The sequence below is a fragment of the Sander lucioperca genome, chromosome 7 (assembly GCF_008315115.2).
Source record: "Sander lucioperca isolate FBNREF2018 chromosome 7, SLUC_FBN_1.2, whole genome shotgun sequence".
Taxonomy (NCBI): Eukaryota; Metazoa; Chordata; class Actinopteri; order Perciformes; family Percidae; genus Sander; species Sander lucioperca.
In genome coordinates, this window is record NC_050179.1 from 15,999,457 (window position 1) to 16,017,510 (window position 18,054).

The following is an 18,054-nucleotide window of genomic DNA, read 5'->3' on the forward strand; positions in this document are numbered from 1 at the left end:
CTTAAAGTGCTCATATTATTCTCATGTTAAGGTTCATAATTGTATTTAGAGGTTGTACCAGAATAGGTTTACATGGTTTAATTTTCAAAAAACACCATATTTTTGTTGTACTGCACATTGCTGCAGCTCATTTCACCCTGTGTGTTGAGATCTCTGTTTTAGCTACAGAGTGAGGCATCTCACTTCTGTACCATCTTTGTTGGGAGTCGCACATGCTCAGTAGTTAGGTAAGGACTACCAGCCAGTCAGAAGCAGAGTATGAGGGCGTGCCACGCTAGCAGCTAGGCGAGCATTGTAACGTCTATTACAAAGTGACGCACGTTTGTCACGGAAGTAAAGGCTGGACTACAATAGAGCTGTTTGGAGCAGTTTGTGAACAGTGTTTACTGTTGGAGATGGTAAGTGCCTTTGGGGTGGACTTTGGGCTTTTTCACTTTGTAAACCTATAACATGCACAAAAAAGATATATAACACAATAAAGGAAAGAGAAAAAAGCCAAAAAGCATAATATGAACACTTTAAAATCAATCTTTGTAACCTTGAGGATTTTGAGATTGAACCTATGGAATACTCTTCATGTATTTTGCTCTCCATGTAAGAATGTTAACTGATACTTCCATTCAAAACAACATACAAGTAGAGTAAAGAAGCAGGTAGGGATTTGGTGTCTACTCAAAAATATTGCAAATGAAAACACACTGGTTAACCTTCCACATATACTATAGCACGGCCTCTCTAACCACTAAGTAAGCCATGTGAGCCTGAATTAGTGCTTGAGTGGATGTTACAGATATACCTGTTTTTCATGAATCAAAGCACAAACACAAAATATAGGACAATTTCATGGCACTGGTGATAATACCATGACCACTGGTGCTCGTGTATTGCACCTGCAATGCCGCTGTAAAAGCCGAAGTGAATCTCCTAATAAGGTATGTGTTGTGTGGGCCGGTGTCAGTTATTCCCATTAAAAGCAGAACGTTATAGTGCACTCACAGAGGACAGAGAGTGTGCTGAAAGGAAACTGAAGTCCTTGTCTGGGACACACAGTGCTACAGGCACAAATATAGGGCACCCCAAATATGCCACCAAGGGCCAACAATGTCCCCATTTAAGATGAATTGATATTTCTGGGGATACAGAAACCTCTAACAGATCACATCTGAGTTACTCATTTCTAAGATGTGCTTTAACATTCAATAAACAACTTCAAAGAATTTCATCAACTGAGCTTGAGTTGTATTTGTGAAATATTCAAGAACATTAGCACAAACAGCTAAATACAAAATGCTGGCAACAAAAATGGAGGAACCATAAGGAGGAAGAAAAGAGTTGTGGGCCTTCATGAAGCAGGGTCAAGGCCCAAACTTCAGGTTTTAATGAATACAGAGAGCTATTTTCTTTTTACAGAGCGAGTATTGTGTCTTCTTTTGTATGTTGTATATGCCCATCAATATGTGTCCATCCCTTGGTAGATGAAGGTTTAAGAAAAGAGTAGCCTGTGCTGTGCTTAATTTGGATGAAAACAACCATTTCTTTTGGTTGGCAAAATCTCTGTAGGACATCAAGACCACAGAATATCACCGAATGGTTACTGCTTTCTTCGTAAGTCACGAGAACCGCTATTGAGACACTCACGTCTTATGGAATATATTGACTCTATATTGTCTTTTGTGAGAATTTGGTTTACATTTAAATTGAATTCATCACTATCATCACTGAAATTAAAATATCAGATAAGATACAAACAGAGACTGTATGGATATGATTTTGGGTCCATGTTGGTGACCTTTGCCAGCTAAAGCCATAAAACTAACCAAGCACTAGTGCTTATGCTAAGAAATGTTCTGAGTTGGCAGATGCAAAAATACACTGCAGTACCAAATTTACTGAATTTACACTACTGCACTCCCCTAGCATTTTAGGTATAAAAATGTTGATAGAAATGACCCAACAAGTAGGTAAAAACCTGCTTCAATGAAATTGAAACTCTGCCAGCAAAATGTATTTGCACTTGATCTGATTTGGCAGGAAATTAAGGTCCATGATGTTGAGGTGAATAATGAGGCTGTGCTTAAGCAACACAGTATTAGGGTAGCAGCTGTGACAGTGGTGACAGCTTGTAGTTTTTTTAAACCTCGATTTATTTCTCAACCAGTTGTCAAAATGCTGCGTTGGTACACATAATTACCTGTGTCCATCTTTCCGTCCTGAGCAGCGGGTCCGTCTGGTATTACACTCTTCACCTGCAGGAACTCATCAGGCTCGTCGCCTCCGATGATCGTGAAGCCAAACCCCATGTTGCTCTTCTGCAGGGCTGTCGACAGGAAGTTCCCCTTCAGCTGAGTTGGGTCCCTCGTAAACAATGGCTTCTCTGAAGGGACGGAAAGTTTTGAAGTATGATTTTCATGATTTCATATATTCTTGATATTTTGAAACCATGTACATTGGATTTGTGACATTGAAATTAAAGTTTGAAATTATCTTTTCAGTGCTGAATGAACCTATTGTATTTTTTTCTTAATACAAAAGCAGCAATAAAGACACATTTGCCTTGATTCCTGATAAGATGACTCATAGGAGATATGAAGTCTTCACTCAGATGAAGCCGTACATTATGTACTGGTCTAGTATGTCCTCATACTCAGATTAGCCCACTAGGGGCCTCAGGGCGAGCATGTTCTCTGTCCCCAGCACCGCCAACAATCTCCATTCGACTCTGTACATTGACTCTGTACAGTGACATTGTGCATCTGCCTGGTCAAATAGTCATGAAACTGCCCGCTCTATGAGAGATTGGTTAGGAAAACGATGAAAAAATGCACAGTGTTAAATATAAACCATCTGTACAACAGGGAGAATTTACAAATAATTAAAAAAATCTATCAGCACATTAGTTTCGGGGGCCCTAGATGGCCAGAAGATCAAGGGCATGTGTCTGTGTGTCTTTTCAGCAGTCCTTGCATTTTCATATTTGTGCAAGTATATGAATGTGTCAGCATGTTTTGATTTAAGTACTGCACATACAGTAGTATTCCATGTGTACCTCTGTATATAGTGGGCAGTGGTAGAGCGGAGAGTCCCTGGCTCTGCATCTGCCTCTGCTGCTCTAGGCGTCTTTTGGCTTCCAGGACTGGGTTCTCAAACTGAGTCCTTCGATTGATATGACTGAAAATACAATGCAGCATTAGAAATAATTGGAAAAGGGATCATTCAAAGCTTTAAGTTAGAAATAACAATTCCACAATGCAGTTCTGCATTCAAAATGTTACCAAAGTTAGAAGCTATTAACGGTAAAATGTACTTAAAAACCAAAAGTGTTCATTCAGAACAATGGTGCCTTTCAGTGTGTTAAAAAGTTGAGCATGTTGTGTCATCTTGAGTCAAATGACTCCCTGTTGAGAGAAAGGGTTGCTAGTCCTGCAGATCCTACTGAAAATCACAAGTCTAGCTCTACAGCTTTTTGTCCAAATTTCAGCTGCTTTCTGCTCATTGTTTTGGTGCACACTGTTATGTTAATATGAGTCCCTTTACAGTAGCTATCAACTTCTACCTGTGTAAGATGGTGGGTAGCTGCTTAGGTGGTGTCAGTTCCACTACTCGGCTACTGCATATACTGTTGGCTAGTTTGAAATATAGCAATACGTCATATCTTATGATTGTTCCTATGTCTTGCATGTCAAATGTTTTAATTTTCCCAAAGAATTTGTAACTAAAACCAAATGTAAGAAAAAGTGTCAAGATCCCAAAACTGTCCTCTCAGGAACTATTCATTATACTTCAATCACAGCTAATTTGGTTTGGATGAAAACAAAATGTAATGTACTTCCAAATTAAACAGATGCCAATACTGTATGTTTGTAATGCAACAGATTAGATTATCTTGACCAGGTGAGCAGGTTTTTCTCAGCAGCATTCTCTTGGTAGTCCATACAGACAAGCATTTCGCTGTAAAAGTTAAATGAGCAGTAAGACATAAAGAAGAAATGAGAATTTAGTCATTTATAATTTATAATGAGGCGTTGTAAACCTTAGAAATGCATTTCCTGTTTTACTACAGAGCAGCTGAGTTAACCAAAGTCAACAGGGAGACTTACTCTACATAGTAGCTGCCGTAGATGGGGTCATCTATCTTCTCCCAGCCATAGGGCAGCTCTGAGAGGAAAGAGAAAACAGATGAGGGAAATGAAGTCAGTTTACGCTGAGAGCAGGAGAAGGAATGTAGACACTAAATTGAACCACCGAGGGCAGACAACATGAATCTCAGGGCTCACAGCTAGACGCTCCCAAAGTGCTCCTTTAATAGACAGACAACACTTCGATCTGCAGCAGTGGCTTTTTCATGGAGACACGAATCACAACACAGACATCAATACAAAGCAGGGAAGGAGGTAAAGAACATTTACTAAATCGTCGGACACATCTCATCAGGCCTTCTCTTTCTTTCAGTCTCCTCCTTTTCTCGTGTGCACAAATACTTCAAGGCCCAATACCTTCACCATACTACTTTGTGTTTGTCTCTTTTTTCCCTTACACCCACCCACTCGTTTTCGCCTTGGATGGCTTCCATGGCTGTTTTGTTAATTGTTTCTTCCTCTACCTCCTCTGGTTCTGTTCCCTCCTCAATTCATTCATCCCTTTGCTGATTTAGCTCTCTTCTCTCCATCGTAAAAGATCTGGGTTAATACAGTGCACTATAATGAGCTCCCTCTGCTGATGTATGGAAGATCCAGGATGTTAGGGTTTTCAGCTTTAACATTAAGCTTTCACTAAGGTATAAAGAGCACAACAAGGGAATTGACCTTGCACTACAAAAGGCTCCGCTTACATACAAGAATATACACACACCCACAGTAACAGTCCATCTGCCCAAGCTGTTCCCCTCCTACTCGGACATATACTAGAAATACAGCGCTTCTGATAAGCATTCATCAGCAAGTGTTCTTCAAAGGTTGATCTTCGTTCCCCATATCAATTCATCCTCATGTCTTGTATTAAAGAGTGTAATTCATGAAATTCATGACTATGCCCATATATGGGCATTTTCATGCAATCATGAAAAGCTGACGAAAGTAGAAGAATACAAGTGTCAAACTGACTGAAAAAGATAACAAATATGCAAACAACAAGGGACTTGGATGACCCTGAGCATAAAACACAAATACACACAATAACACACACACACACACACACACACACACACACACACACACACACACACACACACACACACACAGTTTGGAGTTTTTATCAAATTTTGGCTATTGTTTTCTTTTGTTTTACAGACAGAAAGAGTCTGGGGAATTTTCAGCCACCACACTCCCTTCTCTCTGTCCTGTGCCCTTGGTCAAGGCTCCACACCCAGCCCCCCCCCCCCAAACACACATATATATACACACACACACACACACACACACACACACACACACACACACACACTGCATGTAGGAAGCAGTGAGCACTCTTGGTGAGGAGAATAAAAAAGGATGTGTTGGGCGTTGAATTTGCATGGAAAGGTGTGTGGCGGCGACAGGTGGGGCGGGAAGTTTAGGTGTGATGCTTCTGTTTCCAATCTCCAGCTTGCACAGGTCAAAAACTTATCATCACTGGGCAACGCCATAACCAATGGCAACACTACTATCAAACCTCAATATCAACCCAAATGTGTTTGTGTCTAATGGCGTTTTTCCATCACATGGTACCTGCTCGACTCACCTCGACTCTACTCGCCTTTTTTGGTTTTCCATTATGAAAAAAGGTCCCTGGTACCTGCTAACAGGTACTTTTTTTAGTATCACCTCCGTCGAGGTTCCAAGCGAGCTGAGGCGATACCAAAAGGTGATGTGTAAACCTGCAGACTACTGATTGGTCAGAGAGAATCATCACTAATCACTGCGTCATCATTGCTAGCGACAGATGAGGGTGTCCTGAACAAACCCTCCATTTTTAAATAGTTTAGCCAGCTGTGTTTTTTTTTTTTTGCTGCCTCCAGCTTCTTTTGAAACAAAACATGTCTTCTGGCAAACAGCCACATGCTGAGAATCAAAACAACACACCTTTGACGTTCTGTGTGTGTGTGTCGCGTTAGGTCACGGCAGTTTCCTGCGGCGGCGCTATGGCGACCAGCCACGCTCACCTCACGCATGAGGCGGTACTAAATCTGCAATGGAAAAAGGAGGACGGGGCACCGCGGCCGAGTCGAGGCAACTCGAGCAGGTAGGCTACCATGTAATGGAAAAACGCCAAAAAATGGCAAAGTAGGCCGCTGAGTATTTGCTTCAATTGCCCGGCTAGATTTACAGTCATTCCCTCAACCCCACTCACACCAACTCCTCTGGGCAAAAACAATACAAAGTACTGGTGAAAAAATTTAAAAATTACTTATTGTTTGATGAGGTGGTTCCTGATTTAAATCTTTTTTTTTTCTTTTTTAAATCAGGACCATGATCATTTTAGACTATTTTATTTCGGCAAGGTTCCTTTTCGGTTGCTTGTGTTTAGATAACATTTCATATTTGAGAACTTTGGTTTCTTCTTCTGAAAGATGAATTTTGTAGAAGGACGTGTTGATAACACTAATTTTCTATCTAATAAATAACGTATCCTGAAAAAAACTGATCTGATTTGGTTCTTATTATAAAGAAAATGCTTGAGACAAACCGCCATTTACGCCATTTATTTATTTAAACATTTACTTGGTGTGAGAAAATACACCTATGTTTAAATAATTTGTCAAATTTGGAAATTACAGACCCGTAAAAAAAAAGTTTATATTCCTCCAAGAAAGGTATTGATAATAATAATGTTTAGGTATCTGTACCTCAGCTCTATTATTTTTACAGTTAGTTTAAAAAACGTGCCTACCACCACGAAAAAAACAACAACATAAACGTGTCCGTGTACACATCAATAGATTAAAAATAACGTGACCATTTCACGAACTGCCGTGAGACCGTGTTGATGATTTGGTCTGCATGACACTGTGGCATCATCCCCTCACGCTGTAATAACACAATAATCTGTGTGTGAATGTGTGTCTGAATGTGTACAGTGTGTGGTGTGCCCTGGCTGCTGAGCATGCTGACTGTGCAGCCCAAGATGAAAGGAGTGCACACCGCAATTATCTTAGGTCTGCTGCTTTACCGTTTGCTCAAACCTCCTGCACTGCTATTACCTCAAACAACTCTTCTCATCCTTGAGATGTAAAATCACACTTCAAACCACCTTAAATTCCCTCCCACCCTGTCCATAAGCCACCTTAAATGTAGGCCTAACTCATCCACTAGTCGCTTGCCCTCCCCCTAAAGTAAAAGGGAGACAGTTTCCATGGAAACCACCAGTGCAAGTCTTTTTTTCCCCGCCTGAGCTGAGGGCTCTGTCTTGTCTCTATTTCCTGCTGCTGAAATACAGAGACAGTGTTTGCGTGTGTGTTTTAATGCATTCATATGAGTCTATATTTGCAGTATGTGTGTGTATTAGATGGCTGAACTGTGTTTGCATGTCTGAATGAGTACAACAGTCATCTTCTTTGATATTAAAAAGAACACCTCATCATGCGTCTGTATTTAGTATGAGCACAGAATGGCTTGCTTGTTTGTTTGGGTGCTTGGTTATGTGTATCGTATTGTTGTTATTGGTGTCTCTCCTGACGTGAAGTCTAATTGTGATTCCTCTGCATTAGATGACTCATCTTCCCTCTACCACAAAGTCTCCCTGACCAACAGGCAGCAAGGAACAGATTCAATGAACTCATCTGACTCACAGAAAAATAAATACTAACTCCAAACTTTTGATAAAAAATGAACCAGAACTCATATTTATGTAGGACGGCAACCAATAACAACTCATTGGCTATCAGTCTGACAAAAATTAAGTCTCCAAAGGGAAACAGCCAATATTTCTTTTTTTTTCATTTCTAAATATCTGTCCGAATCTGTCCCGTCGGGCTCGGTTCGGGTATCCATCCTCTAGATTGGTCAATAGCCTACTACTCAGACGACAAACAAAAACTAGAACGCTTACTATAAAGTCCAACAGTCCAAACTACCCCATATATATTTAGCTTCAGTATCATATAAGACGAAGAAAACCAGCAAATATTCACGAGACGCTGGAACATGAATTCTTGGCATTTTATCTTAAACAAGAGTCTACAGCCATTCTAGCTTGTCTCTTGCTCTGTGAGGCTGTATTGAATGTAAATATGCTCACAATGACAATGCTAACATGCTGATATTTAGCAGGTGGCATGTTTACCATGTTCACCATCTTAGTTGTGAGTATGCTAATATTTGCTAATTAGCACTGTTATGACGACTCCTTCACTCATTTTCTCATTCCATTGTCGCCTTTTGGAGGAGGATTGTGACTCGTTTGTGAAAATAAACCCTTGCGGAGATCCTTATGCTTCGTTCGAAATATTCAGGATTTATTACGGCAAAAAATAAAAGAAATAAATTCTCTGTGGTTGACTTTCAACAGAATCTTAAACTTAAGTTTTTCTAATTATAACTAATCACAATGCGGTCACTGGTCACTGTCTCTCTCACTTAAACAAAAGATCTCACCAAGCTGTCACCTCATTATAGGCTACCTGTGGGGGAGGAGGAGGAGCAGAGGTTACCATTCTCGAGATTAGTTTAACAGTTGTTTCTCCAAATTTAAAGTCCAAAGTCTTAATTTCATAATCTCAAAATTAAATCGAAAAATAAATTAAATACAAATCATCGTGTTTTTACTTTGAATTAATTAATTAATATGAATAAACTTATTATGGCTCAAACAAGCACTGACACGAAGCACAACTGAGGCTGATGACAATGTAATTCATTTTGAGAGTATTTGGTCATAAACCAAATTTAAGGTTTTGAACTGACGATGGTGCTAGATAAAAAAGACATATTATTGACTAATCAGTAAATCGACTAATTGTTTCAGCTCTAATTATATGACTGCAACTCTGTATTGTGTTTGTTTTTGTCTTTGCACTGCCATATTAACACTGCACAGAAAGTACAAATAAGAAATACAAATTTAAAAAGAGCTATCAAGACAGAAACAAAGAGGAAGAGAGAACTCCATCATTTCTCAAATTTCTTTTCACTGTCTCCCTCTAGTCTAATTTCCTAATTCTCTACATTTCTTTCTCTGTTAGTTACAGAAGGGGTTTCGACATCGTCACATCAGCCTCAGTGAGAATTCCTGCCTCTAAATGAGCATGACAACAGCACTGAGATTACTTTGAAACCAGCGTTGGGCTTGAGTGTGTATCACAGGCAGATTTGAAACCAACACTGTCCCACTCTGTTCTTGCCTTGTCTGAGGGAGAAAGGAGATATGTGCTTGTGTTACGTAACAAAAGACATGCCTGACAAAAAGACTGCAAGCAACCCAGATCTGTGGTGACAAGCCTTTGAACTCTTGGAGTCATCCTCAGCATACAGAATATAGATACAACACAATGCACAAAAAAGTTCCACATTTGAGCAAACACACCAACACAAACAAGCTTCTCCTTAAATTCACCCAAAAACAGCATGGGAGCGACAGGAAAGGGAATAGTCAATGAGGATATGAAATGCTAAAGGTAAGTGGAACAAAAAGACCAGACATGCATGAGATGGAAGCAACGGGGAGAATAACAAGAGGGAACAGCAGCTGAATGTTTGTCTGCTTCCTGCCTGAGGCTGTGAGACTCTGGGAAATCCTTCAGGCAGATGGGCAGTTGAAAACAGCGCCACCTCTTCCCTCTGTTCCCTTACTGTTTATTTACTTTCCTTGCAGAATATAACATCCTTGCTTTCATGCATATTTCATCATTCAAAAACTACGATGTCCATTAATGTGAGCAAAAATGTAAAATTGCCTTTAAATTGTCACTTGGTTCACAGGAAGCATGCAGAAAGTGGCACTAGAGCACATAAGAAAGAGCTACAGGACACCAGAGTGATCATTGAAAGAAAATAATAACAGGGTGAGTATTGTAGAGCAGAATGCTGGATTAAACTAATGTATATCCTTATATCATCCATGTGGCTGCTGAGCTGCTTATACTGAAAAAGAATATTTTCTGGCAACTAAACCTGTTTCTAGAAGGCATCAATTCAAAGGTGCTGCAAGAAGATGTGATGTGTCATCCAGGACCCTTACAAACATTCTGCTAACAGCCTTTGATAACAAAATCCTCTGCCAGTGGTGATCACTTAAGCTCCCTTTAACTACTACTTCCCCAAAGATAGGAGGCAGAAGAGAAAAAGTCCAAAAACTTCACACAGTAGAAAAACTGAGAGAGAAAGAAAGAAAGAAAGAAAGAAAGAAAGAAAGAAAGAAGAAACAGACTGGCCTTTTCCGTCAAGGGGGCTTAAAGAGACAGGTGCTAAAACTAATCGTTTCAGACAAAGAGTGAATATAGGTTAATTCAGCCGAGACAGTATGAGAAAAATAGTGTTTTTTGAACAGCATGTAAATATGTTCTAGTAGAAACCCAAAATACAAGTATGAACCTGAAAATGAGCATAAAGTGGGACCTTTAATATGGTCAATCGCACAATACAGATGATGTCATTGACATATCTTACCTTCTTTAGACAGGAAGACTAGACAAGGGTCTACTCTAACTAGCTAACTGGCTAAGTAAGGCAAATTACTTTTTATAGAGAGCAGAAGAAACTTAACAGGTTCTGTTCAGTCCCAATCACAATGACATTTACGCAAAACAATCAAACCTTGGAACATAACCTTACTCAACAATATGTCATATGCTCCACTCCAAAGGTCTAGACAGACATTGAATAAAAAAAATGTTTTGTTTATTTATTTTATATATAGATTAGAGCCCGACCGATAAAGGATTTTTAAGGCCGATATCGATACAAATATTTGGTGATAAAAAAATCAGATATTCCGATATATCGGCCGATATATATTTTAAAAGAAAATCCAGAAATATGTAACAAAACATAAACAGATTTCCCTAACATTAGTTATTTGTAGTTATTTATGAGTCCTCACTAACATAATATGATAATAACTTGTTTGTTTTATTGTCACAACAGAACAGAGGAACATCAAAATATATTAAAGTTCTGATAAATAAAATGTATAAAAATACAAACTTAAGATATGAAACTTAAACGGTTAAACACGAGTGTTGCCAAGAGGGACGTTGTAGAGCGCCCTCTGGTGGACAAACTATGCAACGCCAACACTCATAACATGGTTGAAGGGTGTTTCGTCTGTTTTTATTTTATTTTTTAAATATTCATTTATCGGCCATTATAAATGCCGATACCGATAGTTTGAAAATGCCTAATATCGGCCGATAATATCTATATAATATCTCTAATATAGATGTCATGATTTCAGCTCACTCTAATTTCTAAGAACACTCTAGTGTTGTTTTAAAACCTATAAATAGAGAAACACAAAAGTGACCATAGACAGAAATAACAGCAACACAAAATAAGTGATCACAGAGCGTCGCAGTTGACAGAAACCTGGCATCTAAACATTGCTGGCGTCGGTGAAAACCGATCTTTGCTCTGCCAAGACGAAGCTGAAGTACGCAGGCCATGTTTGTGAAAAGGGTTTGTGAATTGACGACAGTAGTGTGTGTGTGTGTGTGTGTGTGTGTGTGTGTGTGTGTGTGTGTGTGTGTGTGTGTGTGTAGAGAGAGTGAGAACCAGTGTGTGGAGAGCTGAGCGGCGTTATTAGAATTCCTGTCACAGTTTGGCCTTTTACTGGGCAGAGGAACAGAGGGAGGGAGATTGAAAGAGAGAGTGAGGAAGACATGAGGTGAAGGAGTACAGGGGGAGATGGAGATGGGAGAATATTGAAGAGATGGAGAACAGAGATGAGGTAGAGAAGGTATTGATTCAGATTTCGCTCTGGGGAATAACATCACAACCTAATTCACTAAAGGCTGTGACAGCAGCAGGGATGTAAGATCACCTCATTGTTATATATCTGATCACACTGAACCACAACAACAACATTTTACATGTTTGACATCAGCACTGGACTTTCATTGTATTAAACCACTGCTCTTAATTTTTGGTCTCCTAAATAGATTTTTTTCCCTCATCTTTACACACCTTTGCTTCCCCTCATTAAAACTGCATTAAAACAAACATAAAAAAACAAGTGACATTCTCTACTGTATTTTCTTCTCAACAAATCCCACGAAAGACAAAAACAAACAATGAATTGATCCTACATCAAAGTACTGTGTGCGTATCCTACGCCTGACATAGCTTACTCCTCTGTGCCATAGACCACCCTTGCTGTCCAAAAACTATTATTATTATTATTATTATTATTATTATTATTATTATTATAATTATAACATAAATGAGTCACTCAGTCCCACATACATCATCCTGCTGCTGTAAACACTCGCTAAAGCAAGTAGGACCCTGTTAGGAGGTCACACGATAAATCTGAGGCCCATGAGGTGATTAACAATAGCATATTTTTCAGAATACTGTTTCTCTAATCTTTGTCTTTTAGATTTACCTCTTCAGACTTCTACAATTATTCAAGTTAAACAATCTGAATCGCAGTTGACTACTCATGGAAAGACAAATTGAGAGAACTAATGTTGCGTTCCATTTACCTCAGAAGTCCGAGGTCGGAACTGGAAATGACGTCACACCCGAGTTGACCGCATTCCAGTTAAAAGTTGGAAAACCATTATATTCAACAGGATGGGGGGGCTCTATAGGTTAGCCATTGTTAGCAATACCTGTGGATAACAACGCATTATGTGGTATTGTGTGCATACAAACACTGTAGCAACATGTCCACAGAGAGAAGATGGACAGTACTGTGTGTACGACACAAATAAAACATAAGTGCTAATAAACAGTATATTCATACAGAGTTCACTACTGTTGATGCTCAGAGCAGCCATGTTGGATTATGATTTCAGGGTTGGTGAGGTTCTCCCCACTTTCCGAGTTGTAAATCTGACTTCAGGGGGCGTTCCAGTTAAAATTTGACTGGGAAGTCGGATATTTCAACTTCCCAGTTCAACTGGAACGCACCACTGCTTCTTTTCAAGTGGTCACAAATATCACAATTCATCACAGTAAGATGAGACGTGGAGCCGAAGAGTGTAGATATTTAAACTGCCTGTACCCAGCTAATAGCTGTCGCTAATAAAATGGACAAGTTTTGGGTGTTGCTTGTGTCCAGCCAAGTTGTCTTGTTTATGTTGATATTTTTCAGTAATGTTTTACTCTGATTTTCATAAATTACTTCTGCTGCAGATATTTGGTTATGAAGCATAAAAAAGAATATTGGCTGAAATGATTGCATTCCTCTCTACATATCTTGTAAGACACTTATATGCTAGTAATCACTTCTCAACAACAAATCTAAAATGGTACATTTATTTGTCAAGTTCTTTCCTTCTGGATTTCAAAATCCTCCTTTATATGTGTGAGTACCCCTCTTAAAACCTGTCGTGAACGGTGAGACCAGCTGCAGACTAACAAACACATCAAACAACTGTATTTTTGTGCTCTTTTTCTTGAGGAGGGAAAACAACTGGAACAGTGAGCCAGGAAGAGACAATACAATTACTCAAACAACAGGAGATGTAGAAAAGACACGCTCCCACAAATGCTACAATATGAGCTCGACTCAGATGAACACAAACTAAAGCTTATAAAACAACTGAGCAAACAGGTCGTTCAGACTCACCGTCTTCCCTGCATTCTTCTGGTGGCTTTGCTTTCTTTGCGAGCCGAGGATCCAGCCATGATGTAGTTTTAGTGTTGTGACTGGCAATAAGGAAAGGAAAGAGGCAAACAGAGGTCAGAGAGGATGAGAGAAAAAAATGAGTGCAAAGTAACACTAATGACCTGTACGTGTGTGTGTGTGTGTGTGTGTGTGTGTGTGTGTGTGTGTGTGTGTGTGTGTGTGTGTGTGGGCAAAGAGAAACAAGGGGATTTCTAAGGTAAACTAAATGGCCATTAATCCACTAATTTGCCCTCAGCCACTAATTAGTAAGGGTGAGAAGTGAGGGCAAAAGTTTTTATGGCTTTGCATGTGTGTGTGTGTGTGTGTGTGTGTGTATGTGTGTGTGTGTGTGTGTGTGTGTGTGTGTGTGTGTGTATGTGTGTGTATCCAGTAAGTCTGATTAGTAGCATTAAGTTACATCAATTATTCAACACAGAGGCCAGAGCTATAAAGTTTACCAGCCCTACATAAACCAAGTAGGTGCACTTTGTGAGGTGCATTACATTGGATATGTTTTTAAGCATTCTTATTATTTACAAGTGTATGGTTTTTCATAATTGTTATAAACACGTAACCCCCTGAAACAGCTACAGTACAGATAGACATATATTTAAGTAGGATCTTTTTCCTCTTACTCTATGAAGTAGACCTCCCCCTTCTCGGTATAGGCCATCTCCCAGTTGTCAGGCAGAGGACCCAGCTCTTCCTCATCTATGTCTGGAACATTGGTGGGGGATTTACAGGGAGATTTTGGGGCCTCCTCTCCTTCGGTGGGGGGCTCAACAGAGGCTGGGGCCTGGCTGGACATTTCAACAGCGACTTCCCCAGAGGCATCTGTGCTCTTGTCCTCATGTTCACTGGACTCTGGAGCACACACACAGTTATTCTCACATACACTGCACACTACATACGCAATGCATGATGAGTCAGAGCCAAACCATTGCACAGCTATGAACCCCCAGGAGAGAGAGAGGGGGGGGGGGTATGGGCATTAAGCATGAGGAGAGAACAACATTGGGATGTCAGAAATGGAGAAACAGGGAAAGACAGAGACTTTAGGGGTCAGAGACTGAGTCAGAAAACAGGAAAAGTGACGAGAAAAGCTGGTGGCATCTAAGTCAGTGGATGAAAAGCATATGATAAATAATCCCACAATATTCCCATTGGGACTTTTAATGTAGGTGCAACAAAAACAGAAATGGAAAAATGACCAAAAAAAGCACATTCTTTCACAGCCCTTAATTGGGCTTAGGGTCCATATCTTTATCCGCGCCTACTAAAAATAACCCCCAAATCACACTGAACTTTTCACCAGAGCCAGTTCTATAGTTATTTTTACCTTAAACGTGTAGTGCGAAACTCATTTTGTCTAAAAACTGTTCAATATCAAGCAGGCAGATAAGTCTATTTTCTTCTAAACATTCTTCTAAACAAACTTCTCATTCTTGATGATGGTTTTTCTCATGGTGTCAGCATTACATTTTTAAATTAAAGTTTTGTCGTGATGGCTGAAGAGCATGTGTAAAAAACAAAGTAAGGATTACTGTATTTCCTTCTGTTACAATCTAAGTAAGTCAGCATAAATAGAAAACACATATATACAACATGTGACAACAACACAGACTACAGAGAGAGATGGGGGAAAGAGAGGAAGAGGAGAGGGCAGAAGGAACAGGACCACAGAGACGAAGAAATGCAAGAGAGGTCAGAAGGAAGAAGATAGTAGAGGAGAGGAAGAGAGAGGGAATAGTTGGGGTATTAATAGAAACAAGGACAAAGGCCAGTGGCGTGAAAGCAAAGACAGCAGGAGAGACAGAAATGATAGGACAGAGAGACGAGAGCTGAAGCCAAAATGAGACTCTGGACAGTGATAATAGTGTAGACATTAAGGTGCCCTTGTGTATTCTGTTATATAAGGTTATTGAGAACCTGTACAGTTCACACTCATGCCAACAGAGTCTGTTAACGTCTATAATGACTGGTCAGGGCACAGTTTGTTGTCAGATTTGTAGCCATCTGCATGGGCTGGACTGTATAAACTGCAGACATGAAAGTGGACAAAATGAGAATAGAGACACTTGATTTATCCATAAGGGACAATAAAAAGGAACGGTAACAATTGCTTTGAAAACTGACTTTTTTCAATGATTTACTCAATTATACCAGTGAGACAGTTCAGGCCTTTCAGACAGATTTTCTCCTCACCTAAATATGATTTAAAATGTCATCATGGTCACGACACGTGGGAAGCAGACCGTGTTTGAATCTAATTTCAGTCGCAAGTACTTTAGATGGAAAATGTGGTATATAAACATCACAACAGGAACTGATGTTTTTTTCTATCAGCCTACATTACCTGGTGTGATGGCCACCCCGTTGCCGTTGACAACCGGGCTCTCCTCTTCCTCCTCCTCAGGTGGCTCCAGGCTGGCACGCTGCTCCATGTTGCTGACTGACTGGTTCCTCTTCCTCTTGCCCTGGGCGCTGGGCCGGGCTCCGGGCAGCAGGGCCTCACTTACATTCAGAGGAGGTGCTGCGGGGGACGGCTCCGCTGGAGGTTTTGGTGTGCCGTAGAAATTATCTGAGGGCAGAGAGGCACAGCGGCATTTGTGTAAAAGGCCACATGAACAACTAAAGAGCGATCTCAGATGATGTAACACACCGACTAGCAGGCAGAGTGCAGGTCTACCGCTTGTGGGCAACCGTGACTTTGAACAGATGATTGCCTTTCAAAATGTAAGACTTCGCTGTCTCAACAGAGTGCAGCAGAGATAACTTAACTGTGTTTTTTGCCTGGCAAGTAATAATTTCTAATAAATCTGATCAAGTTTGTGCATCTGGACGATGGCTAATGTTTCAAGAAGAAAATAGCGGTTACAGTGGCTAATAGTAGAGATCTCCATACAGACCTGCCTGGCTGAAAACATGAACAGACCCAAACAGGATACAGTATGCAAATATGTATTTTTTTTATAACTTGTTATTTTTGTTGTTGTAATTTTACAATGTTGTAAATCAGAAAATAACAGCCTATTTGTATACTCTAATTTCCTTAATTTTTTCTGTTCTGACCCCACCTAAACACAAACATAGAAACAAGAGGAGTCAACCAAAATACAAAGTGGCATTCTAATAAAGAAAGAGAAAAATATAAAGGAAACAATGCTGAGGGAAAACAAAAGCCAACACCTCACATAGAAGTCAATGTCGTTAATGTGCTTCCACCTCACCCTTTCACTTCTGAAAGTTTTCTGCCCTATTATTCACCCTACAGTATATGACTGTCACCCAATCCTGAAAAGAAGGCACTCCAGACATCTTACAGTTAATATATCATCCAATCATTAGAGTCGTCTGGGCCCAGTCCTTCAATGACTGTGGAAAAACATTCTTACAGTCTTCTAAAATATAACATTTTAGACAGGTTACAAACTGCAAACCTGTGACATCCACAATATAACAGTGACTTAGTTTGTAGCGTACCCTCATCTCCCCTTCATACATTTCCAGCAGACTATAGTGTAACTGTAAATAAAAGTTTAGAGTGGACCCAGCAGGACATAGTACCATATAATAATGTGTACATATAATAGAATAACACATGCTGCTAACACTCATGTAGCTTGTGTTCTTAAAGATTGTTGCTCTGTGTAACCTTGACACAAAATCTCAGCACATCAGCAAATTAGCTAAAGTATTTTTTATAATTTTAGTGTTTAACTGTTTTTTGTTGAATTAGAAGGAGAAAATTTAGTCACACAGGTTCTTTTAGATTCGGCCAAGGTGTTGGGTTTTGTTTTAATGGACAGTTACCCATCAAGATACAGTAAGGTAGTCTCTTTCATGGTACTTTGTGGGTTGAATAAAACCTTTGCACTGCTGCTATTGTTATGTTAAATTAGCTGACCTACTACTGTATCTCTCAAAGCCCAAACCAGCTGTCTGTTCTTCTAAATTAAGATGACTCTTCCTAAACTACAACTGTTGCACACATGGGACAGTATGTTTGGACAAAGACCCTCCTTCAAAGCACGCTGAAGGAGAGTCTGGAAACTCCAAATAGCATTTGGGGATGGGAGGAAAACGTGCTCTGGTTTATTGGCATTTCTTTAAACCAATCAGAATCGTCATGGGCGGCGCTAAGCTCCGCACAGGGCCGCTGTAAAATAGTTGTGCAAGAGAAAACTCACATTGGACAGATAGTCTAGCTAGCTGTCTCAATTTACCATGCAGAGATCTGAGAAGCAGTCAATAATAGTCATCATTAATCCACCGAATTTAAAATTCCAGCAGAATTTCCTGCTGCACGGG

General features: G+C 39.9%; 1 protein-coding gene across 12 annotated transcripts in view; it reads right to left on the reverse strand.

The window, feature by feature from the left end:
* LOC116063068 (membrane-associated guanylate kinase, WW and PDZ domain-containing protein 2-like) overlaps positions 1–18,054 on the reverse strand; it is an 81,984-nt gene that overhangs the window by 21,279 nt on the left and 42,651 nt on the right. For all 12 annotated transcript variants that reach the window (XM_036002738.1, XM_036002737.1, XM_036002739.1 and 9 more), the window contains 6 exons: positions 16,100–16,324; positions 14,379–14,607; positions 13,705–13,784; positions 4,098–4,155; positions 3,047–3,168; positions 2,192–2,374 (listed from right to left, as the gene is read on the reverse strand). In XM_036002738.1, the coding sequence (XP_035858631.1) occupies positions 2,192–2,374; positions 3,047–3,168; positions 4,098–4,155; positions 13,705–13,784; positions 14,379–14,607; positions 16,100–16,324 (897 nt within the window). The remainder of the gene's footprint in view (positions 1–2,191; positions 2,375–3,046; positions 3,169–4,097; positions 4,156–13,704; positions 13,785–14,378; positions 14,608–16,099; positions 16,325–18,054) is intronic.